Source organism: Chiloscyllium punctatum, chromosome 26 (genome assembly GCF_047496795.1).
Source record: "Chiloscyllium punctatum isolate Juve2018m chromosome 26, sChiPun1.3, whole genome shotgun sequence".
Classification (NCBI taxonomy): Eukaryota; Metazoa; Chordata; class Chondrichthyes; order Orectolobiformes; family Hemiscylliidae; genus Chiloscyllium; species Chiloscyllium punctatum.
In genome coordinates, this window is record NC_092764.1 from 4,865,047 (window position 1) to 4,883,040 (window position 17,994).

Consider the following 17,994-nt stretch of genomic DNA (forward strand, 5'->3'; position numbering starts at 1 on the left):
GGTTAGTGAGTAAAATTAGGGCGCACGGGATTGGGGGCAAAGTACTAGATTGGATAGAGAATTGGTTGGCTAACAGGAAACAAAGGGTAGTGATTAACGGCTCCATTTCGAAATGGCAGGCAGTGACCAGTGGGGTACCGCAGGGATCCGTGCTGGGACCGCAGCTTTTTACAATATATGTAAATGATATAGAAGATGGTATCAGCAATAACATTAGCAAATTTGCTGATGACACAAAGCTAGGTGGTAGGGTGAAATGTGATGAGGATGTTAGGGGATTACAGGGTGACCTGGACAAGTTAGGTGAGTGGGCAGATGCATGGCAGATGCAGTTTAATGTGGATAAATGTCTGGTTATCCACTTTGGTGGCAAGAACAGGAAGGCAGATTACTACCTCAATGGTATCAAATTAGGTAAAGGGGCTGTTCAGAGAGATCTGGGTGTTCTTGTCCACCAGTCAATGAAGGCAAGCATGCAGGTACAGCAGGTCGTGAAGAAGGCTAATAGCATGCTGGCCTTCATAACAAGAGGGATTGAGTATAGAAGCAAAGAGGTGCTTCTGCAGCTGTACAGGGCCCTGGTGAGACCACACCTGGAGTACTGTGTACAGTTCTGGTCTCCAAATTTGAGGAAAGACATTCTGGCTATTGAGGGAGTGCAGCGTAGGTTCACGAGGTCAATTCCTGGAATGGCAGGATTGCCTTACACGGAAAGACTGAAGCGACTGGGCTTGTACACCCTTGAGTTTAGAAGACTGAGAGGGGATCTGATTGAAACGTATAGGCTTATGAAAGGACTGGACACTCTGGCAGGAGGGAACATATTTCCGTTGATGGGGGAGTGCCGAACCAGAGGACACAACTTAAAAATACGGGGTAGACCATTTAGGACAGAGATGAGGAGAAACTACTTCACACAGAGAGTGGTGGCTGTGTGGAATGCTCTGCCCCAGAGGGCAGTGGAGGCCCAGTCTCTGGATTCTTTTAAGAAAGAATTGGATAGAGCTCTTAAAGATAGTGGAGTCAAGGGTTATGGAGATAAGGCTGGAACAGGATACTAATTAGGAATGATCAGCCATGATCATATTGAATGGCGGTGCAGGCTCGAAGGGCAGAATGGCCTACTCCTGCATCTATTGTCTATTGTCTATTGAATACTGTGCTTTACATCTAGAGGGCTAGAATGCAAGGCATTAAAAACACGTACTGGAGTTTTACAAAGCCCCTGGTAACAGAACACTTGGAGAATTATGAGCATTACTCGGGAAATATATAGTGGCTGTGGGGAAAGTACAGCACAAGGTTACCAGAATGATACCTGCAATCCAAGGGTTAAATTGTCAGACGATGTGATAATGAAGATCATATCCCTGGAATTACAAGAGGAGACTTGGTCGAAGGGGGAACATGTAAACCAGAGAAAGACAAAATATATTTCTATTGATTTAGGAGCTGAAGAATTGTTTAAAAATTAGAACCAGATCTTTGAGGCATATAATTAGGAAACACTTCTACAAAAGGGTCAAAGTAATTCAAAAATTTATTTCACAAACACCAACAGATCAATTATTAAATTTGCATCTGTGACCATTAGATATTTGTTATTTGTCGGCATTGAGCAATATGGGAAAGAATATATGGAGATTGGCTATTATCTTATGGAAAGGCAAAGAGGTTCAGAGGATGAAGCAGCATCCTTCTATTCCTATTCCCTTAAATTATCGATATTAAAGTCTATCAAACCTCACCTCTTTCAAGCAGGTCGCATCAAGAAAAGTACACTTGGGCTGTGAAAATATCCTGCAGTAATAGATTTTGGCCTTTCAAATCTGGGTCACACCTAGAGTGCATTTTAAGCTACATATCACTATTCTGAAGTGAATGAAATAAAGCCTACTTTCCATCCAAACTGATCCTCAAGGTTACCTGAAGCATAATATATTTGATGAGGTACTTTTAAAAGGCAGCCACTGACTGGCAGAATAGTGGAGAAGTGGAAGCCTGGAGTTTTTTATATAATGACGTTAAGAACTAGCTGTTATACAGCATCTTTAAAAAGATAAGACATCCCAAGTCACTTCAAAGGAACATTATTTTACCAAAAATAGACAAACACAAAAGCTTTGGCAGATACTAAGAGTTGCTTTGCATGATATGTATTAATGGCCAAGATTCAGGGCACAATTTAAAAATTTTCATGTGCCAAAACTTGGAATTATAGCCAATAGTGAGAACGGGGACTTAAAGACAGCAATGCATGGACGTGAGGCCAATCAAATGTAATGCAGAGAAGAGAGAAGTGATGTATTTGGATCAAAGACTGAAATAATGTAAAGGCTTAAATTTAAAAGAGGATGAGGAGTAAATACATGTGCATAAATCAAGGAAGGTGGCAGGGAAGGGTGGGAAAGTGGTTTTTAAAAGCCACACACAATCTTGGTCTTTACAGGTAGAGAAAGAGTACGAAGAAAAGACTTTGAGGTTAATGCAATAAAAACATTCAGCCTCAATGATAGTGCCAAATTCTCCAATGCACTTAAAGGATTCATGTTGAAGTCTTCAGACTTTGGCTGTAGAGACAGACTGGTGAAGCTATGCTTCTTAGAGACGGTTAAGGGGAGATTTGATATAGATGATCAAAATTATGAGGGTCTAGCGAGTTTTGAGAAGATTTGTAGCTCAGGTTGAGGTTGTGGATGTAGGTTTGCTCACTGAGCTGAAAACGAGCCTTCCAGCTCAGCGAGCAAACCTACATCCAGAATCATGAGGGTCTACACAAAGTAGATAGCACAAAGTGCCACTCTGTCATCAACATGTGCTTTGCCCAGTCAGGGAGAGCTTGATGGGGAGTTTAGAAAGAGCTCTACTGAAATGTTGAAGATCCCAGCAGGTCAGACAGCATCCATGGAGAGAGAGCGCAAGCTAACACTAAGTCGAGATGACTCTTCATCAGAACTGAAGTGTGGAGGGGACAGTATTTATGCTATAGTTTGGGAAGGGGGAGGTGAGGTAGTGTAGGGTGCCAGCGAAGAACAGATGTTGATACTTCAGATTAAGTGATTGGAATATGAGAATGGCAGAACAATAGCATGTCTTCTGCCTGACTTGAAAATGCAAGGCAGACATGATAAACTAAAAATGAAGAAATGTTCACAATTTAAATGTGTTGAACTCAATTTAAGTCCAGAAGGCCGCAGAATGCCTAGTCTGAAGATGGGCTTTGTTTCTCCAGTTTGCACTATGTTTCACTTGAACACTGCAGCTGACTGAGGACATGTGAGCAGAATGCGGTGTTAAAATTACCAGCTATGGAAGGGTTGGGGTCCTGCTTCAAACTTGGCACTTCACCATGCAGTTGGCAAACTGTTTGTTATCAGAAAGCCAATCTGCCACCATAACTCTCTTAAGTGTCTGGACTTAATATTGAGTTCAACACCTTTACATTGTGAACATTTCATCCTTTTCTTTCAGTTTGTTATCATGTCCTCCATTCCCCCCATCCCACTTAGTCCTTACAAGTCTGGCAGGAGACCCACCATTGTTCTACCATTCTCACATTCCGATCACTTAATTTGAACTATCAACATCTTTTCTCCACTGGCACCCAACACCCACTACCTCGAGCTCCTGCCCCCACTCCCAAACTGTTGCATAAATGCTATCCTCTCCACACTTTACTGATAAAGAATCCTCTAGACTCAAAACGTTTGCTTTCTCCCTCTCCATGGATGCTATCTGACCTGCTGTGATCTCCGGCATTTGTTGCTTTCAGTAGATTTTAGCATCTGCAGTAATTTGTTCCTACATTTAGAACAAGCTTTACTCTTTATCATCTCCCTCCTGGGACTATTAGATGAGGACAGTGGAAAGGGAGCTTTTTTGTCTCCTTTATCACCTTACCTCTTCGTTAGGTCTGTCTTCTCAAAACCAGCTGACAAGTAATTGTGGGATTTGTTGCAACTCGTCGAGCAACATAAGGTGATGGGCAGAAAGGAGGAGCAGGATGGAAGATTGTCTTTCTGATAACAAGCACTTTGCCAATTACATGGTAACTGCTCTCAATAATCTCCCTGAAAGAATCATCTCTGTTGCAGAGAAGTATAATGAACACAGACACAACCCCACTTTCTACCCCTGTGTTTAATGCCTCCCCAAGCATGGAGTCCTTTCTTTCTCCCCCCGACCCCTGCGTTAATGCAACATAACAGAGCAAACTGTAGCTGCCAGGAACTGGGGGAGAAAAAAATTACCAATACCTTTACAGCAATATAACATTAAGGACAACTTAATAACAAAAACATTAATAGCTTTGGTTTTTTTGTTGAATTTCGCCACTGCTGCAGCAGTCAATTTGCCTTGGAGCCACTAACAAATTCTGCACACATGCTGTGTACGGCCAGGACCAGTCAGCATACAGAGGATTAATACAGGTTACTGGCTCGTTGCCTTCAGGCCCAACTCTCAGACGCTGTTTTGGCTGTAGGAGAGGTTAAAGGTTCAAATGCAAATTATGTCCAGACTGTGTTTCTTTATCAGAAACAGTGCAACTGCAGCAGGTTACCATTGTTTTAATTTCTTAATTTAAGAAAATAAACTTTCCAATTATTAAAAAATCTACAGTGACACATTCACTGCCATTCATCTTCAATGTAAAAATATATCAAAAACTGAAACAGCAATTAAAGAGAGAAGCTTTAAAAAATCCAGTGAAAGAAGCTACCCTTGTGACAGATTAATTACCAAACTTAAAGATTTATTGATATATCAGTCAACGCCTGAAGCACATTTCCCCAATTGAGTACATTAATATATCAGGAAAGCTTCTTCAGATTAGTTTATACCTTGCATGAACTTGTTCTGATTGAACATTTGTTGAGCAAGTTCACTGGATGCTGCCCTCTTGTGTGCAACTGTAACACTTCCCTCCCAGCTTTGGGTTTTAAATGAAAAATCAGCCTCCTACCTAAAAGAGCCACTTGCAGGGTCACTGAGCTTGTTTTTCTGATCGGCAGAGACCTGGAGCAACGATCCTGCAAGACCTTTGCTTCCTTGGTGAAGTGACGTCTTCCCCACTAAGGAATGAAATCAAGATGTGTGTTGATTCACCACCATAATCACATCATTCTAACATCACAAAGATCTTCAAACCAGGGAGTACAGTGGAATTCATCAGCTATCATGAAAGCAAAAATCAGTTGCACACAGCTTCACCTGAACAGCTACAATACACCCAGTTTTTCTCAGACCCAAAGTAACTGCAGGCCACATATGGAATATTGGCTGGGAGAAGGGTGGCAATGAAATGGGAGAATGCTGACAGTTGTGGTGGTTCAGAATAGTTGGGGGTTGGGGTGTGGTGTACACGGCAATATCAACTACTGGGGTTTATTGGCTATGGTAGGGTGGGTCAGAGTTGCCAGGTGTACACTGTTGGAGTGAGGAAAATGAGAGAGACTGTTCATATGATACTGGAAGACAACTGCTCTTCTCCAAATTGTGCCACAGAACATTTAAAGTCAGTCCAACTCTATGTACACAACAGATGGTTCAAAAACATCGATAATCAACCACTTCGATAACATTGTAATGGAGCATCCAGCTTGATTTGGTGTTGATTTGAGATTGACCCACAGCCCCCCTCACATCATGACAAAAACACCAACTGATGGTTTACATCCAGACAGGAAGAGTGACACAAACAATATAATGCACAGATATCTTTGTGGCATCCTTAAATACAGGTGAGGTGCCAGAGGACTGGAGGGTTGCTCATGTTGTCCCCTGTACAAGGAGGGTAGTAGGGATATTCCAAGTAACTACAGACCAGTGAGCTTGACGTCAGTGGTGGGAAAGCTGCTGGAGAAGGTACTGAGGGATAGGATCTATTTATAATTTAGAAAAGAATGGGCTTATCAGTGATAGGCAACATGGTTTTGTGCGGGGGAAGATCGTGCCTTACCAACTTAATAGAGTTCTTCAAGGAAGTGACCAAGTTATAGATGAAGGAATGGCTATTGATGTCATATACGTGGACTTTAGTAAGGCGTTTGATAAGGTTTCTCACAGTAAACTAATAGAGAAAGTGAAGTCACATAGTGTGCAGGGTGTTCTAGCAGGTGGATAAAGAACTGGTTGAGCAGCAGGAGACAGGGAGTAGTAGCTGAAGGGAGTTTCTCAAAATGGAGAAAGGTGATCAGTGGTGTTCCACAGGGGTCAGTGTTGGGGCCACTGTTGTTTGTAATATACATAAATGATTTGGAAGAGGGCACTGTTGGTATGATCAGCAGGTTTGCAGATGACATGAAGATTGGTGGAGTAGCAGAAACCATAAGGGCCTGTCAGAGAATACAGGAGGATATAGATAGACTGGAGAGTTAGGCAGAAAAGTGGCAGATGGATTTCAATCCAGACAAATGTGAGATGATGCATTTAGGCAAGACTAATTCTAGAGCAAATTATACAATGAATGGAAGAGCCTTGGGAAAAGTTGATGGGCAGAGAGATCTGGGAGTGCAGGTCCATTGTACCCTGAAGGTTACTGCACAGTTGGGTAGTGTGATCAAGGCAGCATATAGTATGCTTGCCTTCATTGGACGGGGTATTGAGTATAAGAGCTGGCAAGTCATGTTAGCATTGTACAAGACATTGGTTCGGCCGTATTTAGAATACTGTGTACAGTTCTGGTCGCCACATTACCAAAAGGATGCGGATACTTTGGAGAGGGTGTAGAGGAAGTTTACGAGGATGTTGCCTGGTATGGAAGGTGCTAGCTATGAAGAGAGGTTGAGTAGGTTAGGTTTATTTTCATTAGAAAAAAAGGAGATTGAGGGGGAACCTGATCGAGGTTTATAAAATCATGAATGGTATAGACAGGGTGGATAGAGACAAGCTTTTTCCCAGGGTGAAGGATTCAATAACGAGAGGTCACACTTTCAAGGTGAGACGTGGAAAGTTTAAGGGGGATACACGCGGCAAGTACTTCACACAGAGGGTGGTGGGTGTTTGGAACGCGTTGCCAACAAAGGTGGTAGAGGCAGGCACGGTAGATTCATTTAAGATGTGTCTGAATAAATGCATGAGTAGATGGGGAGCAGAGGGACACAGATGCTTAGGAATTGACCGATAGGTTTGGACAGTACATTTGGATCAGCTCAGGCATGGAGGGCTGAAGGGCCTGTTCCTGTGCTGTAAATTTTCTTTGTTCTTTGTGCCCCTCATTGTTTCAGGTATGACACTTAGCATCATACAGCACAGAAACAGACCATTCAAGTCCAATATATCTGTGCCAAGCAGACATCTCACTCTGAGCTAGTCCCATTTGCATTTGACCCATATCCCTCTAAATCCTTCATATTCATATACCAACTCGTTGCCTTTTCAATTTTGTAATTGTGCCCACCTCCACCACTTCCTCTGGCAGCTCATTCCATACATCCATCACCGTCTGTGTGGAAAAAGTTGTCCTGCAGTTCCTTTTAAATCTTTCCCCTCTCACCTTAAACCTACGCTCTCTAGTTCTGGATTCCCCCAACCTAGGAAACAAATCTTGGCTATTCACCCTATCCATGCCCCTCATGATTTTATAAACCTCGAAGGTCACCTCTCAGCCTTTGACGCTCCAGGGAAAAATGTCCCACCCTATTCAGCATCTCCCCGTAACTCTAACCCTCCAGCCCTGGTAATATCCTTACAAATCTTTTCTGCATCCTCTCAAGCTTAACATTTTTCCTGTCACAGGGAAACCAGAATTATACCAATGTACCATATAGCGACATCATGACATCCCAACTCCTCGACTCAATGTCCTGATCAATGAAGGTGAGCATGCCAAACGCCTTCCTCACCACACTGTCTACCTGCAACTCCACTTTTACGGAACTATGCACCTGCACACCATGTCTCTTTGTCCAGCAATACTCCCCGGGACCCTACCATTACTTGTATAAATCCTGCCCTACTCCTGTTCTGAGGAAGGGTCACTCAACCCAAAATGTTAGCTTTAATTTCTCTCCACAGATGCTGCCACACCTGCTGAACTTTTCAGTAGTTTCTGTTTTTATTTCTGATTTACAGCAGGTGCAGTTCTTTCACATTTTAAGTCTGCCATGGTTGGTGCTACCAAAAAGCAACACCTCACATTCATCTAGATCACTGTCTCCCCTTGTCCCTTGTCCTATTCTGACAGTCCGTTTCCACACAAATCCCTCTGTGCACACCCACTACATTAAACTTGGCCTCCAACTGTCCTCCTTGAACCCCTCGACTCGACATTGCAACTTAATAATGTTTACACTACTCCTCCACACTTCCCAAGATGGCCATTGACATGGTCACTGCCAATAAGCTCCTCTGGCCCCCCAAAATCCAATCATGCTCTCTGATGCTGTCCACATACCTCCTTAATACTTTGATCACCCCATGTCACCGTCCTTGTCCCCACCTCAACACATCACTCTGCTGCACCTCCTGTCTTGATTCTCCAACGCCCTTATTAATGAACTCTCATTGCCCTTACACTCCCCCATTAACTTCTTCATGTTATTTTTCTTGCTTGTCATCCACCTTTGCTTGTCAAAGAATGGGTTTCCAACCATGACTGGAACATCTCTCTCACTGTCTAATCTTGCCTTCCTGCAATATCAAGCTGTAAGGGATCACAAGGATGTAAACTTGCAGACTAAAACTTTACACTAGAAACAGGTGGTTCTTAAGAAATTATGAACTGTTATGAAGTCAGGAACCAAGACTACTTCATTGTGGCCATAATTATCTGAAATTATTTCTTTTTTAGTTCCATCACAGGCCTTGAAATGGATTTTAAAAATCTTCCAGAAATGGCGACAACAGCTTCTTGACCCAGTCAGCTTGCATGCAGCTCTCAGGTTATTTCTCAGATTCTGAAGACTGTGACCAGTGATGGATTTAAAGATTCTAAATGGGGAATATACCCTGATACATAGATTACTGACTGTCCCAAGTTACCTCTAACATGTTTTTGAATACATATCGAATGCATTATAAGCACAACACCAACAACACAGGGGTTTTTATAACACTGACTGACAGATTTGTCTAATTGGCACGACTTGGAATCTCTCTGCAGAACCTGCAAGGATGAATTTGAAGCCCGCAGTTGGTCTAATAGCTGTGACACAAACATTTCTAATGTGCTTACTATTTTCCCCAAGTCAGACACTACACACAGTGAATTTACAGGCTACTACAGTTGTGCTAGGGGAATAAATGGAACAAACACCCGAAGCACATTTTTCCTGCTCTCGTCTCATGGTTCAGTCCCACCATTTGCCTTTACAGTCTTTCTACAAATTATGGCTACATAGCATTTTAACACAGAAACAGATCTTTTAACCCAAAAGATCCATGCAAGTCTTTGAGGATGTGACTAGAAACGTTGATGAGGGTCGAACTGTGGAAGTGGTGTATATGGACTTCAGTAAGGCACTTGATAAGGTTCCCCATGGTAGGCCCATTCAGAAGTCAGGAGGAATGGGATTCAGGGGAACATAGCTGTCTGGATACAGAATTGACTGGCCAACAGAAGACAGTGAGTGGTAGAAGGAAGAAAATATTCTGCCTGGAAGTCTGTGGTGAGTGGTGTTCCACAGGGCTCTATCCTTGGGCCTCTACTGTTGGTAACTTTTATTAATGACTTGGATGAGGGGATTGAAAGATGGGTCAGCAAGTTTGCAGATGACACAAAGGTTGGAGGTGTCGTTGACAGGATAGAGGGCTGTTGTAGGCTGCAGTGGGACATTGACAGGATGCAGAGATGGGCTGAGAGGTGGCAGATGGAACTCAACCTGGATAAGTGCGAGGTGATGCATTTTGGAAGGTCGAATTTAAAAGTTGAGCACAGGATTAAAGATAGGATTCTTGGCAGTGTGGAGGAACAGAGGGATCTTGGTGTGCAGGTACATAGATCCCTTAAAATGGCCACTCAAGTGGACAGGGTTGTTAAGAAAGCATATGGTGTTTTGGCTTTCATTAACAGGGGGATTGAGTTTAAGAGTTGTGAGATCTTGTTGCAGCTCTATAAAACTTTGGTTAGACCGCACTTGGAATACTGCATCCAGTTCTGGTCGCCCTATTATAAGAAAGATGTGGATGCGTTGGAGAGGGTTCAGAGGAGGTTTACCAGGATGCTGCCTGGACTGGAGGGCTTATCTTATGAAGAGAGGTTGACTGAGCTTGGATTTTTTTCCATTGGAGGAAAGGAGGAGGAGAGGGGACCTAATTGAGGTATACAAGATAATGAGAGGCATAGATAGAGTCGATAGCCAGAGACTATTTCCCAGGACAGAAATGGCTAACACAAGGGGTCATAGTTTTAAGCTGGTTGGAGGAAAGTATAGAGGGGATGTCAGAGGCGGGTTCTTTACACAGAGAGTTGAGAGAGTATGGAATGCATTGCCAGCAGCAGTTGTGGAAGCAAGGTCATTGGGGACATTTAAGAGACTACTGGACATGCATATGGTCACAGAAATTTGAGGGTGCATACATGAGGATCAATGGTCGGCACAACATCGTGGGCTGAAGGGCCTGTTCTGTGCTGTACTGATCTATGTTCTATGTCCACATATGTCCCCTCCCAACTGAAGACATTTAATCCTATCAACATATCCTGTTATCCTTTTCTCCCTGTTGTATTTCGATCGTGTTTCCTTAAATACTTTCATACTTTTCATCATGGTAGCATGTTCCACATCCTCACAACTCTCTGAATGAAGACATCTCTCTTGAACTCCTTAGTGAATTTGACTGACTTTGAACCCTATTTCAGGTTTCCCCAACAAGTCAAATATCTTGTCTCAAGCTAATGAAACCCTTTCAGTGCATTAAAAATTAATCCACTGTCTTTCAAATGACATGAATCAGTTCTAAAGTGTCATTATCAGACTGTGCTGTGTTAATTTATCTCCTTTGTGACAGCAGAAGAGATATTGCAGTTGGGTTGAGCACCCCTGGCTACAGAAGAGTAATCATATAGGGTTTCTGCTCTTGAATCACTCTCTCCAATTGCACTCTGAAGTGTAGATACTGATCTGGATCAATTCATGATAAAATTTAGCAGTAATCCACCCACTGAGCTGGAGTCAACACTGACTGTCCAAACAAAGACAATAAGAGTGATACAATTAATCACCTGTAAAGACTTATCTTCCTGACCCCACATGAGCAGCTCTGGATTCCCCCAGGATTTAACTTTGGCTCCTTCCTATTTAGGAGCAAAAGTACACTATTCAATCCATTGAACTGGCCAACACCAGTCAACATAATAAGACCATAAGATATAGGAGCGGAAGCAAGGCCATTCGGCCCATCGAGTCCACTCCGCCATTCAATCATGGCTGATGGGCATTACATTACATTTTTTTTACTTTACATTACAGTGTGGAAACAGGCCCTTCGGCCCAACAAGTCCACACTGACCCGCCGAAGCGCAACCCACCCATACCCCTGCATTTACCCCTTGCCTAACACTACGGGTAATTTAGTATGGCCAATTCACCTGACCAGCACATCTTTGGACTGTGGGAGGAAACCGGAGCACCCGGAGGAAATCCACGCAGACACGGGGAGAACGTGCAAAGTCCACACAGTCAGTCGCCTGAGGCAGGAATTGAACCCGGGTCTCCGGCGTTGTGAGGCAGCAGTGCTAACCACTGCGCCACCGTGCCGCCCACAAACTCCACTTCAACTCCACTTACCCACATTCTCCCCGTAGCCCTTAATTCCTTGTGACATCAAGAATTTATCAATTTCTGCCTTGAAGACATTTAGCTTCCCGGCCTCCATTGCACTCTGCGGCAATGAATTCCACAGGCCCACCACTCTCTGGCTGAAGAAATGTCTCCGCATTTCTGTTTTGAATTTACCCCCTCTAATTCTAAGGCTGTGTCCACAGGTCCTAGTCTCCTCGCCTAACGGAAACAATTTCCTAGCGTCCACCCTCTCCAAGCCATGTATTATCTTGTAAGTTTCTATTAGATCTCCCCTTAATCTTCTAAACTCCAATGAATACAATCCCAGGGTCCTCAGCCGTTCCTCATATGTTAGACCTACCCTTCCAGGGATCATCCGTGTGAATCGCCGCTGGACACGCTCCAGTGCCACTATGTCCTTCCTGAGGTGTGGGGACCAAAACTGGACACAGTACTCCAAATGGGGCCTAACCAGAGCTTTATAAAGTCTCAGTAGCACAACGGTGCTTTTATATTCCAACCCTCTTGAGATAAATGACAACATTGCATTCGCTTTCTTAATCACAGACTCAACCTGCATGTTTACCTTTCGAGAATCCTTGACTAGCACTCCCAGATCCCTTTGTACTTTGGCTTTATGAATTTTCTCACCGTTCAGAAAGTAGTCCATGCTTGTATTCTTTTTTCCCCAAAGTGCAAGACCTCACATTTGCTCACATTGAATTCCATCAGCCATTTCCTGGACCACTCTTCCAAACTGTCTAGATCCTTCTGCAGCCTCCCCACTTCCTCAGTACTACCTGCCTCTCCACCTAACTTTGTATCATCGGCAAACTTCACTAGAATGCCCCCAGTCCCTTCATCCAGATCATTAATATATAACGTGAACAGCTGCGGCCCCAACACTGAACCCTGCGGGACACCGCTCGTCACCAGCTGCCATTCCAAAAAAGAACCTTTTATCCCAACTCTCTGCCTTCTGTCAGACAGCCAATCCTCAATCCATACCAGTAGCTCACCTCGAACACCATGGGCCCTCACCTTGCTCAGCAGCCTCCCGTGTGGCACCTTATCAAAGGCCTTTTGAAAGTCTAGATAGACCACATCCACTGGGTTTCCCTGGTCTAACCTACTTGTCACCTCTTCAAAGAACTCCAACAGGTTTGTCAGGCACGACCTCCCCTTAGTAAATCTATGTTGACTTGTTCTAATCCGACCCTGCTCTTCCAAGAATTTAGAAACCTCATCCTTAATGATGGATTCTAGAATTTTACCAATAACCGAGGTTAGGCTAATTGGCCTATAATTTTCCATCTTTTGTCTTGATCCTTTCTTTAACAAGGGGGTTACAACAGCGATCTTCCAATCATCTGGGACTTTCCCTGACTCCAGTGACTTTAGAAAGATCTCAACCAACACCTCCGCTATTTCCTCAGCCACCTCCCTCAGAACTCTAGGATGTCGCCCATCTGGGCCAGGAGATTTATCAATTTTAAGACCTTTTAGCTTTTCCAGCACTTTCTCTTTTGTAATGGCAACCATACTCAACTCAGCCCCCGACTCCCTTTAATTGTTGGGACATTACTCATGTCTTCCACTGTGAAGACTGATGTAAAATACTGATTAAGTTCTCCTGCTATTTCCTTATCTCCCATCACTAGGCTTCCAGCATCAGTTTGAAGTGGCCCAATGTCTACTTTTACCTGTCGTTTGTTTCTTATGTATTGAAAGAAACTTTTACTCTCATTTCTAATATTACTGGCTAGCCTACCTTCATATTTGATCCTCTCCTTTCTTATTACTCTCTTTGTTATCCTCTGTTTTTGTAGCCTTCCCAATCTTCCGATTTCCCAGTGCTCTTGGCCACTTTATAGGATCTCTCTTTTTCTTTAAAGCATTTCCTGACTTCCTTTGTCAGCCATGGCTGTCTAATCCCTCCCCGGATAATCTCTCTCTTCTTGGGGATGAACCTCTGTACAGTGTCCTCAATTTTACCCACAAACATGATCATGACCAATTCTCTGACACCATTATGCTCCTGCACTTTCTACTCCTTTAGCTTCTAGAAATCAATTTTTTTTTCATCTTACCTATAATTAACTTTGCTTCCATAGTCTTCTGTAGTAGAGAATTCCACAGGTTCACCACCCTCTCAGCGAACAAACATTTCAGTCTAAAATGGTTAACTACGCATCCTGAGACCATGATCACCCAGTCTCACCCCCAGCCAGGGTAAACATTATCCCTGCACCCACTCTATACAGCCCTGTCAGAATTTTACACATTCCAATTAAATTGGACTCATTCTTTTAAAATCCAGCAAATACAAGCCACATCCTCCCAATTTCTCCTCACCCAATATATATCTACCATTCCTGAATAAGTCTGGTGAACCTTCACTGTGGCAAGTGCATCTTTTCTTAGTTAAGGTGACCAAAACTGCATACAAATCCCCAGATGTGGTCTCAAGGCCCTGTACAGGTGCAGGAAGACTTCCTGGCTTCCATACTCAAACTCTCTTGCACTGAAAGCCAACATATCATTTGCTTCCTCATCACTTGTTGCACTTACATGCATGTTCTAAATGACTAGTGTGCAGCCTCATCTCTTTGCACATCAGCCTTCCACAATTTATCACCACTTAAATAATAATCTGCCATTCTGCTGTTCTTACCAAAGTGAACCACTTCACATTTATTCACACTGTATTGTATCCATCACTATTTACCCACTCTCAACTTGTCTACATTTCCATAATTTCACATCAACATACTAACCTTTGTGACATCATGTGAAAAATATAGCATATGCATGCCAATGATGATCAGTTTTACCCTAACACCTCCTCTTTTGATCTTAGCGCTCTCTAAATCATCAGGCTGCTTATTTCGCATCCATCAGTACGAGAAAAAATTTCATCTGATTAAATGTTGAGAATACCAAAGTCAGAAAGCTTGCAAATCTGCCATAAAACTCCCCTTTTCGAAATACTCAGAGGTTGATTCAAGTTGTTAGCAATCTTGGTGCCCTACGTGACCTTGAAATCAACTTCACATTTTCGTACAATTACTAAGACCACCTATTCCCATCAAAGCTGGATCTGGTTCTGCCAATGACTTACTTGAAGTGCATGAAATGTTAGTGCTCACACTATCGCCAGACTTAGATTCGCTATGTTATGCGAACATAGAGTCATAGAGATGTACAGCATTGAAACAGACCCTGGAAACAGACTGGGCATGAAAAAGTTGCCCTCAGGTCTCTTTTATATCTTTCCCCTCTCACCCTAAACCTATGCCCTCTAGTTCTGGACTCCCTGACCCCAGGGAAAAGACTTTGTCTACTTACCCTATCCATGCCCCTCATAATTTTGTAACCTCTATAACGTCACCCCTCAGCCTCTGATGCACCAGGGAAAACAGCCCCAGCCTTTCAACCTCTCCCTATAGCTCAAACCCTCCAACCCTGGCAACATCCTTGTAAAGCTTTTCTGAACCCTTTCAAGTTTCACAACATCCTTCCAAAAGGAAGGAGACCAGAATTGCACACAATATTCCAACAGTGGCCTAACCAATGTCCTGTACAGCCGCAACATGACCTCCCAACTCCTGTACTCAATACTCTGACCTATAAAGGAAAGCATACCCAACGCCTTCTTCACTATCCTATCTACCTGTGACTCTACGTTCAAGGAGCTTTGAACCTGCACTCCAAGGTCCCTCTGTTCAGCAACACTCCCAGGACCTTACCATTAAATGCATAAGTCCTGCTAAGATTTGCTTTGCCAAAATGCAGCACCTCACATTTATCTAAATTAAACACCATCTGCTGCCACTCAGTCCATTGGCCCATTTGATCAAGATCCCGTTGTAATCTGAGGTAGTCTTCTTCGCTGTCCTCCAATTTTGGTGTCATCTGCAAACTTACTAACTATATCTCTTATGCACACATCCAAATCAATTATATAAATGACAAAAACTCTGAGATATATATCCTATTTCTTCTAAGTTTAACTTCTAGTTTTTGAGTTAGTTACCAGTGGGTTTCTGTGTTTAAGTTAATGACAAACTTGGAATTATTTGTATAGCCATGGTGTTGATCTTTGAAAACATTTGAGGCCTGCTTTTACAGTGAATGGGTTTGTTTGCACTACTAACAGACTTCTGTTAACTTCAGATTGTTTTGCCATCCCGAGAAAATTAATAATGGCTCAGCTCAGAAACAAAAGCTGAATAAAATTAATGCAAGCAAAACATTGATAATGAGTGAATTACAGGAATGAAAGAATGACGAATCCCTGGGACCCAAAAGCTTCCATCCGAGGGTATTAAAGGAAGTAGGATGAGAAGTATGCCCTAACAATAATCTTTCAGCATTCCTTAGACATTGCTCATCACTTCATTTTTTAAAGCAGATGAAAGTCAAAAACCAGGAAATTACAGACCAATTAGCCTAACATCTGTGGAAATTGATGGAGCCTTTTCAAGGATAAGATCTTTTTTAAATATTCGTTCACAGGATGTCGACATGACTGGCCAGGCCAGTATTTCCTGCCTATAGAGTAATTGAGAGTCAACCACATTTCTGGAGCCACAAGTAGGCCAGCTGGGTAAGGATGGTACTTTTGCTTCCCTGAAGGACATGAGTGAATCAAGTGGGATCCTCTAACAATTGGCAACAGTTTCATGGTCACCATTTGACTCTGAATCCCAGAATTTTTCTTAATCATTGAATTCAAGTTCCATCATCTGCCATGGCAGATTTAAACTCAGGTCACTAACACATTACTGGAGTCTCTGGATTAACAATCTAGTGATAATAACACGAGGCCATCACCTCCCCTATCAGATTACTGAACACCTTCACAATTTTCAGTTAATTAGGGACAGCCAGCAGAGATTCATGATAAGTCGGGCATACTGAGAAAGCTCACAATTTTTTTTTGAAGAGGTGATGAATGTAGTGGATAGTGGAAAGTTGATGGATGTTGTTTATATGGACTTCCAGAAGGCACATGACAAAATCCCAAATAAGAGATTGTTAACTCAGGTAGAAGCCCATGGAATTGAGGTCAGTTTACTGACATGGCTATGAAATTGTTTGAGTGACAGACAACAGAAGTAGGGATCATTGGTAGATACTCAAATTGGCACAATGTGACCAGTGGTGTCCCGTGAGGATCTGTGTTAATGCCTCAATTATTCACATTACTTATTAATGAATTGGATAACGGAATAGAAAATCAGATATCAAAATTTGTGATAATTCAAAGTTTATGCAGCACTGTGGACAGTAGATGATAGCATAAATTACAAAGGCATAATATTGATAGACTAGACGAATGGGCGAAATTGTGGCAGATGAAATTCAAAGTAAGCAAGTGTGAGGTGATCCATTTTGGAATGAAAAACTATAGGTTAGGTTTTTTTTGATGGTATAAAGTTAAATAGAGTAGTTCAAGTTCATAGATCTTTAAAATGTCACGATCAGGTGCAGAAAGTAATCAAGAAAGCTAATGGAATGCTGACCTTTGTGTCTAGAGGACTGGAATGTAAAAATGGAGAAGTTATGCTGCAGTTATACAAAACCTCCACATGGAGTGCTGTGAGCAGGCCTGGACATCACACCTCGAGGAGGATATTTTGGCCTTGGAGAGAGTACAATGTAGGTTTACATGTATGATTAATGAATTTCAGGGGTTAAGGTATAGAGTGATAGGGGATCTAATTGAATTCCTCAAGATATTAACAGGAAAAGACAGGGGAGAGAAAAATAAACTATTTCTACTGATTGGGGACTCTCGAAACAGGGACCATAGTTTGAGAATTAAGGACAGACCATTCAGGAGGGATGTTATGAAGCACTTCAACACACACAGGATGACAGATGTTTGACTTTTCTTCCTCAAATAACAGTGGATGACAGATTAGTTGTTAATTTTAAATTTGATACATACTTTTTTGTTATTAAGCAAAGGGGGTTGAGGGACATGGGCCAAAGAAATATGTATGGAGTTAGGCCACAGATAAGCCATGATCTTATTAAGGGGTATAACAGGCTCGATGGGCTGATACCTCCTCCTGTTCTTATTTTCTTACGTTTCCAATGCCATGTTAATGCAGCGCCTAAAATGATGCTGCCTCAAGGTTCAAGAGAACCTCTTGGAACTTGGTTTTACTCAGTTTATTGCAAGCTTAAATGAACCAGCAATAACTTGAGAGGGAGACATGTGTTTTCTGTTTTAGTTCAAGTTTAAGGCAGTCCTGTGAAG

The 17,994-nt window shown here is 42.6% G+C and overlaps 1 protein-coding gene across 5 annotated transcripts in view; it reads right to left on the reverse strand.

Moving 5' to 3' along the window:
* LOC140496258 (transcription initiation factor TFIID subunit 4-like) overlaps window positions 1-17,994 on the reverse strand; it is a 349,124-nt gene that overhangs the window by 255,862 nt on the left and 75,268 nt on the right. For all 5 annotated transcript variants that reach the window (XM_072595792.1, XM_072595791.1, XM_072595790.1 and 2 more), the window contains exon 10: window positions 4,964-5,072. In XM_072595792.1, coding sequence (XP_072451893.1) covers window positions 4,964-5,072 — 109 coding nt within the window. The remainder of the gene's footprint in view (window positions 1-4,963; window positions 5,073-17,994) is intronic.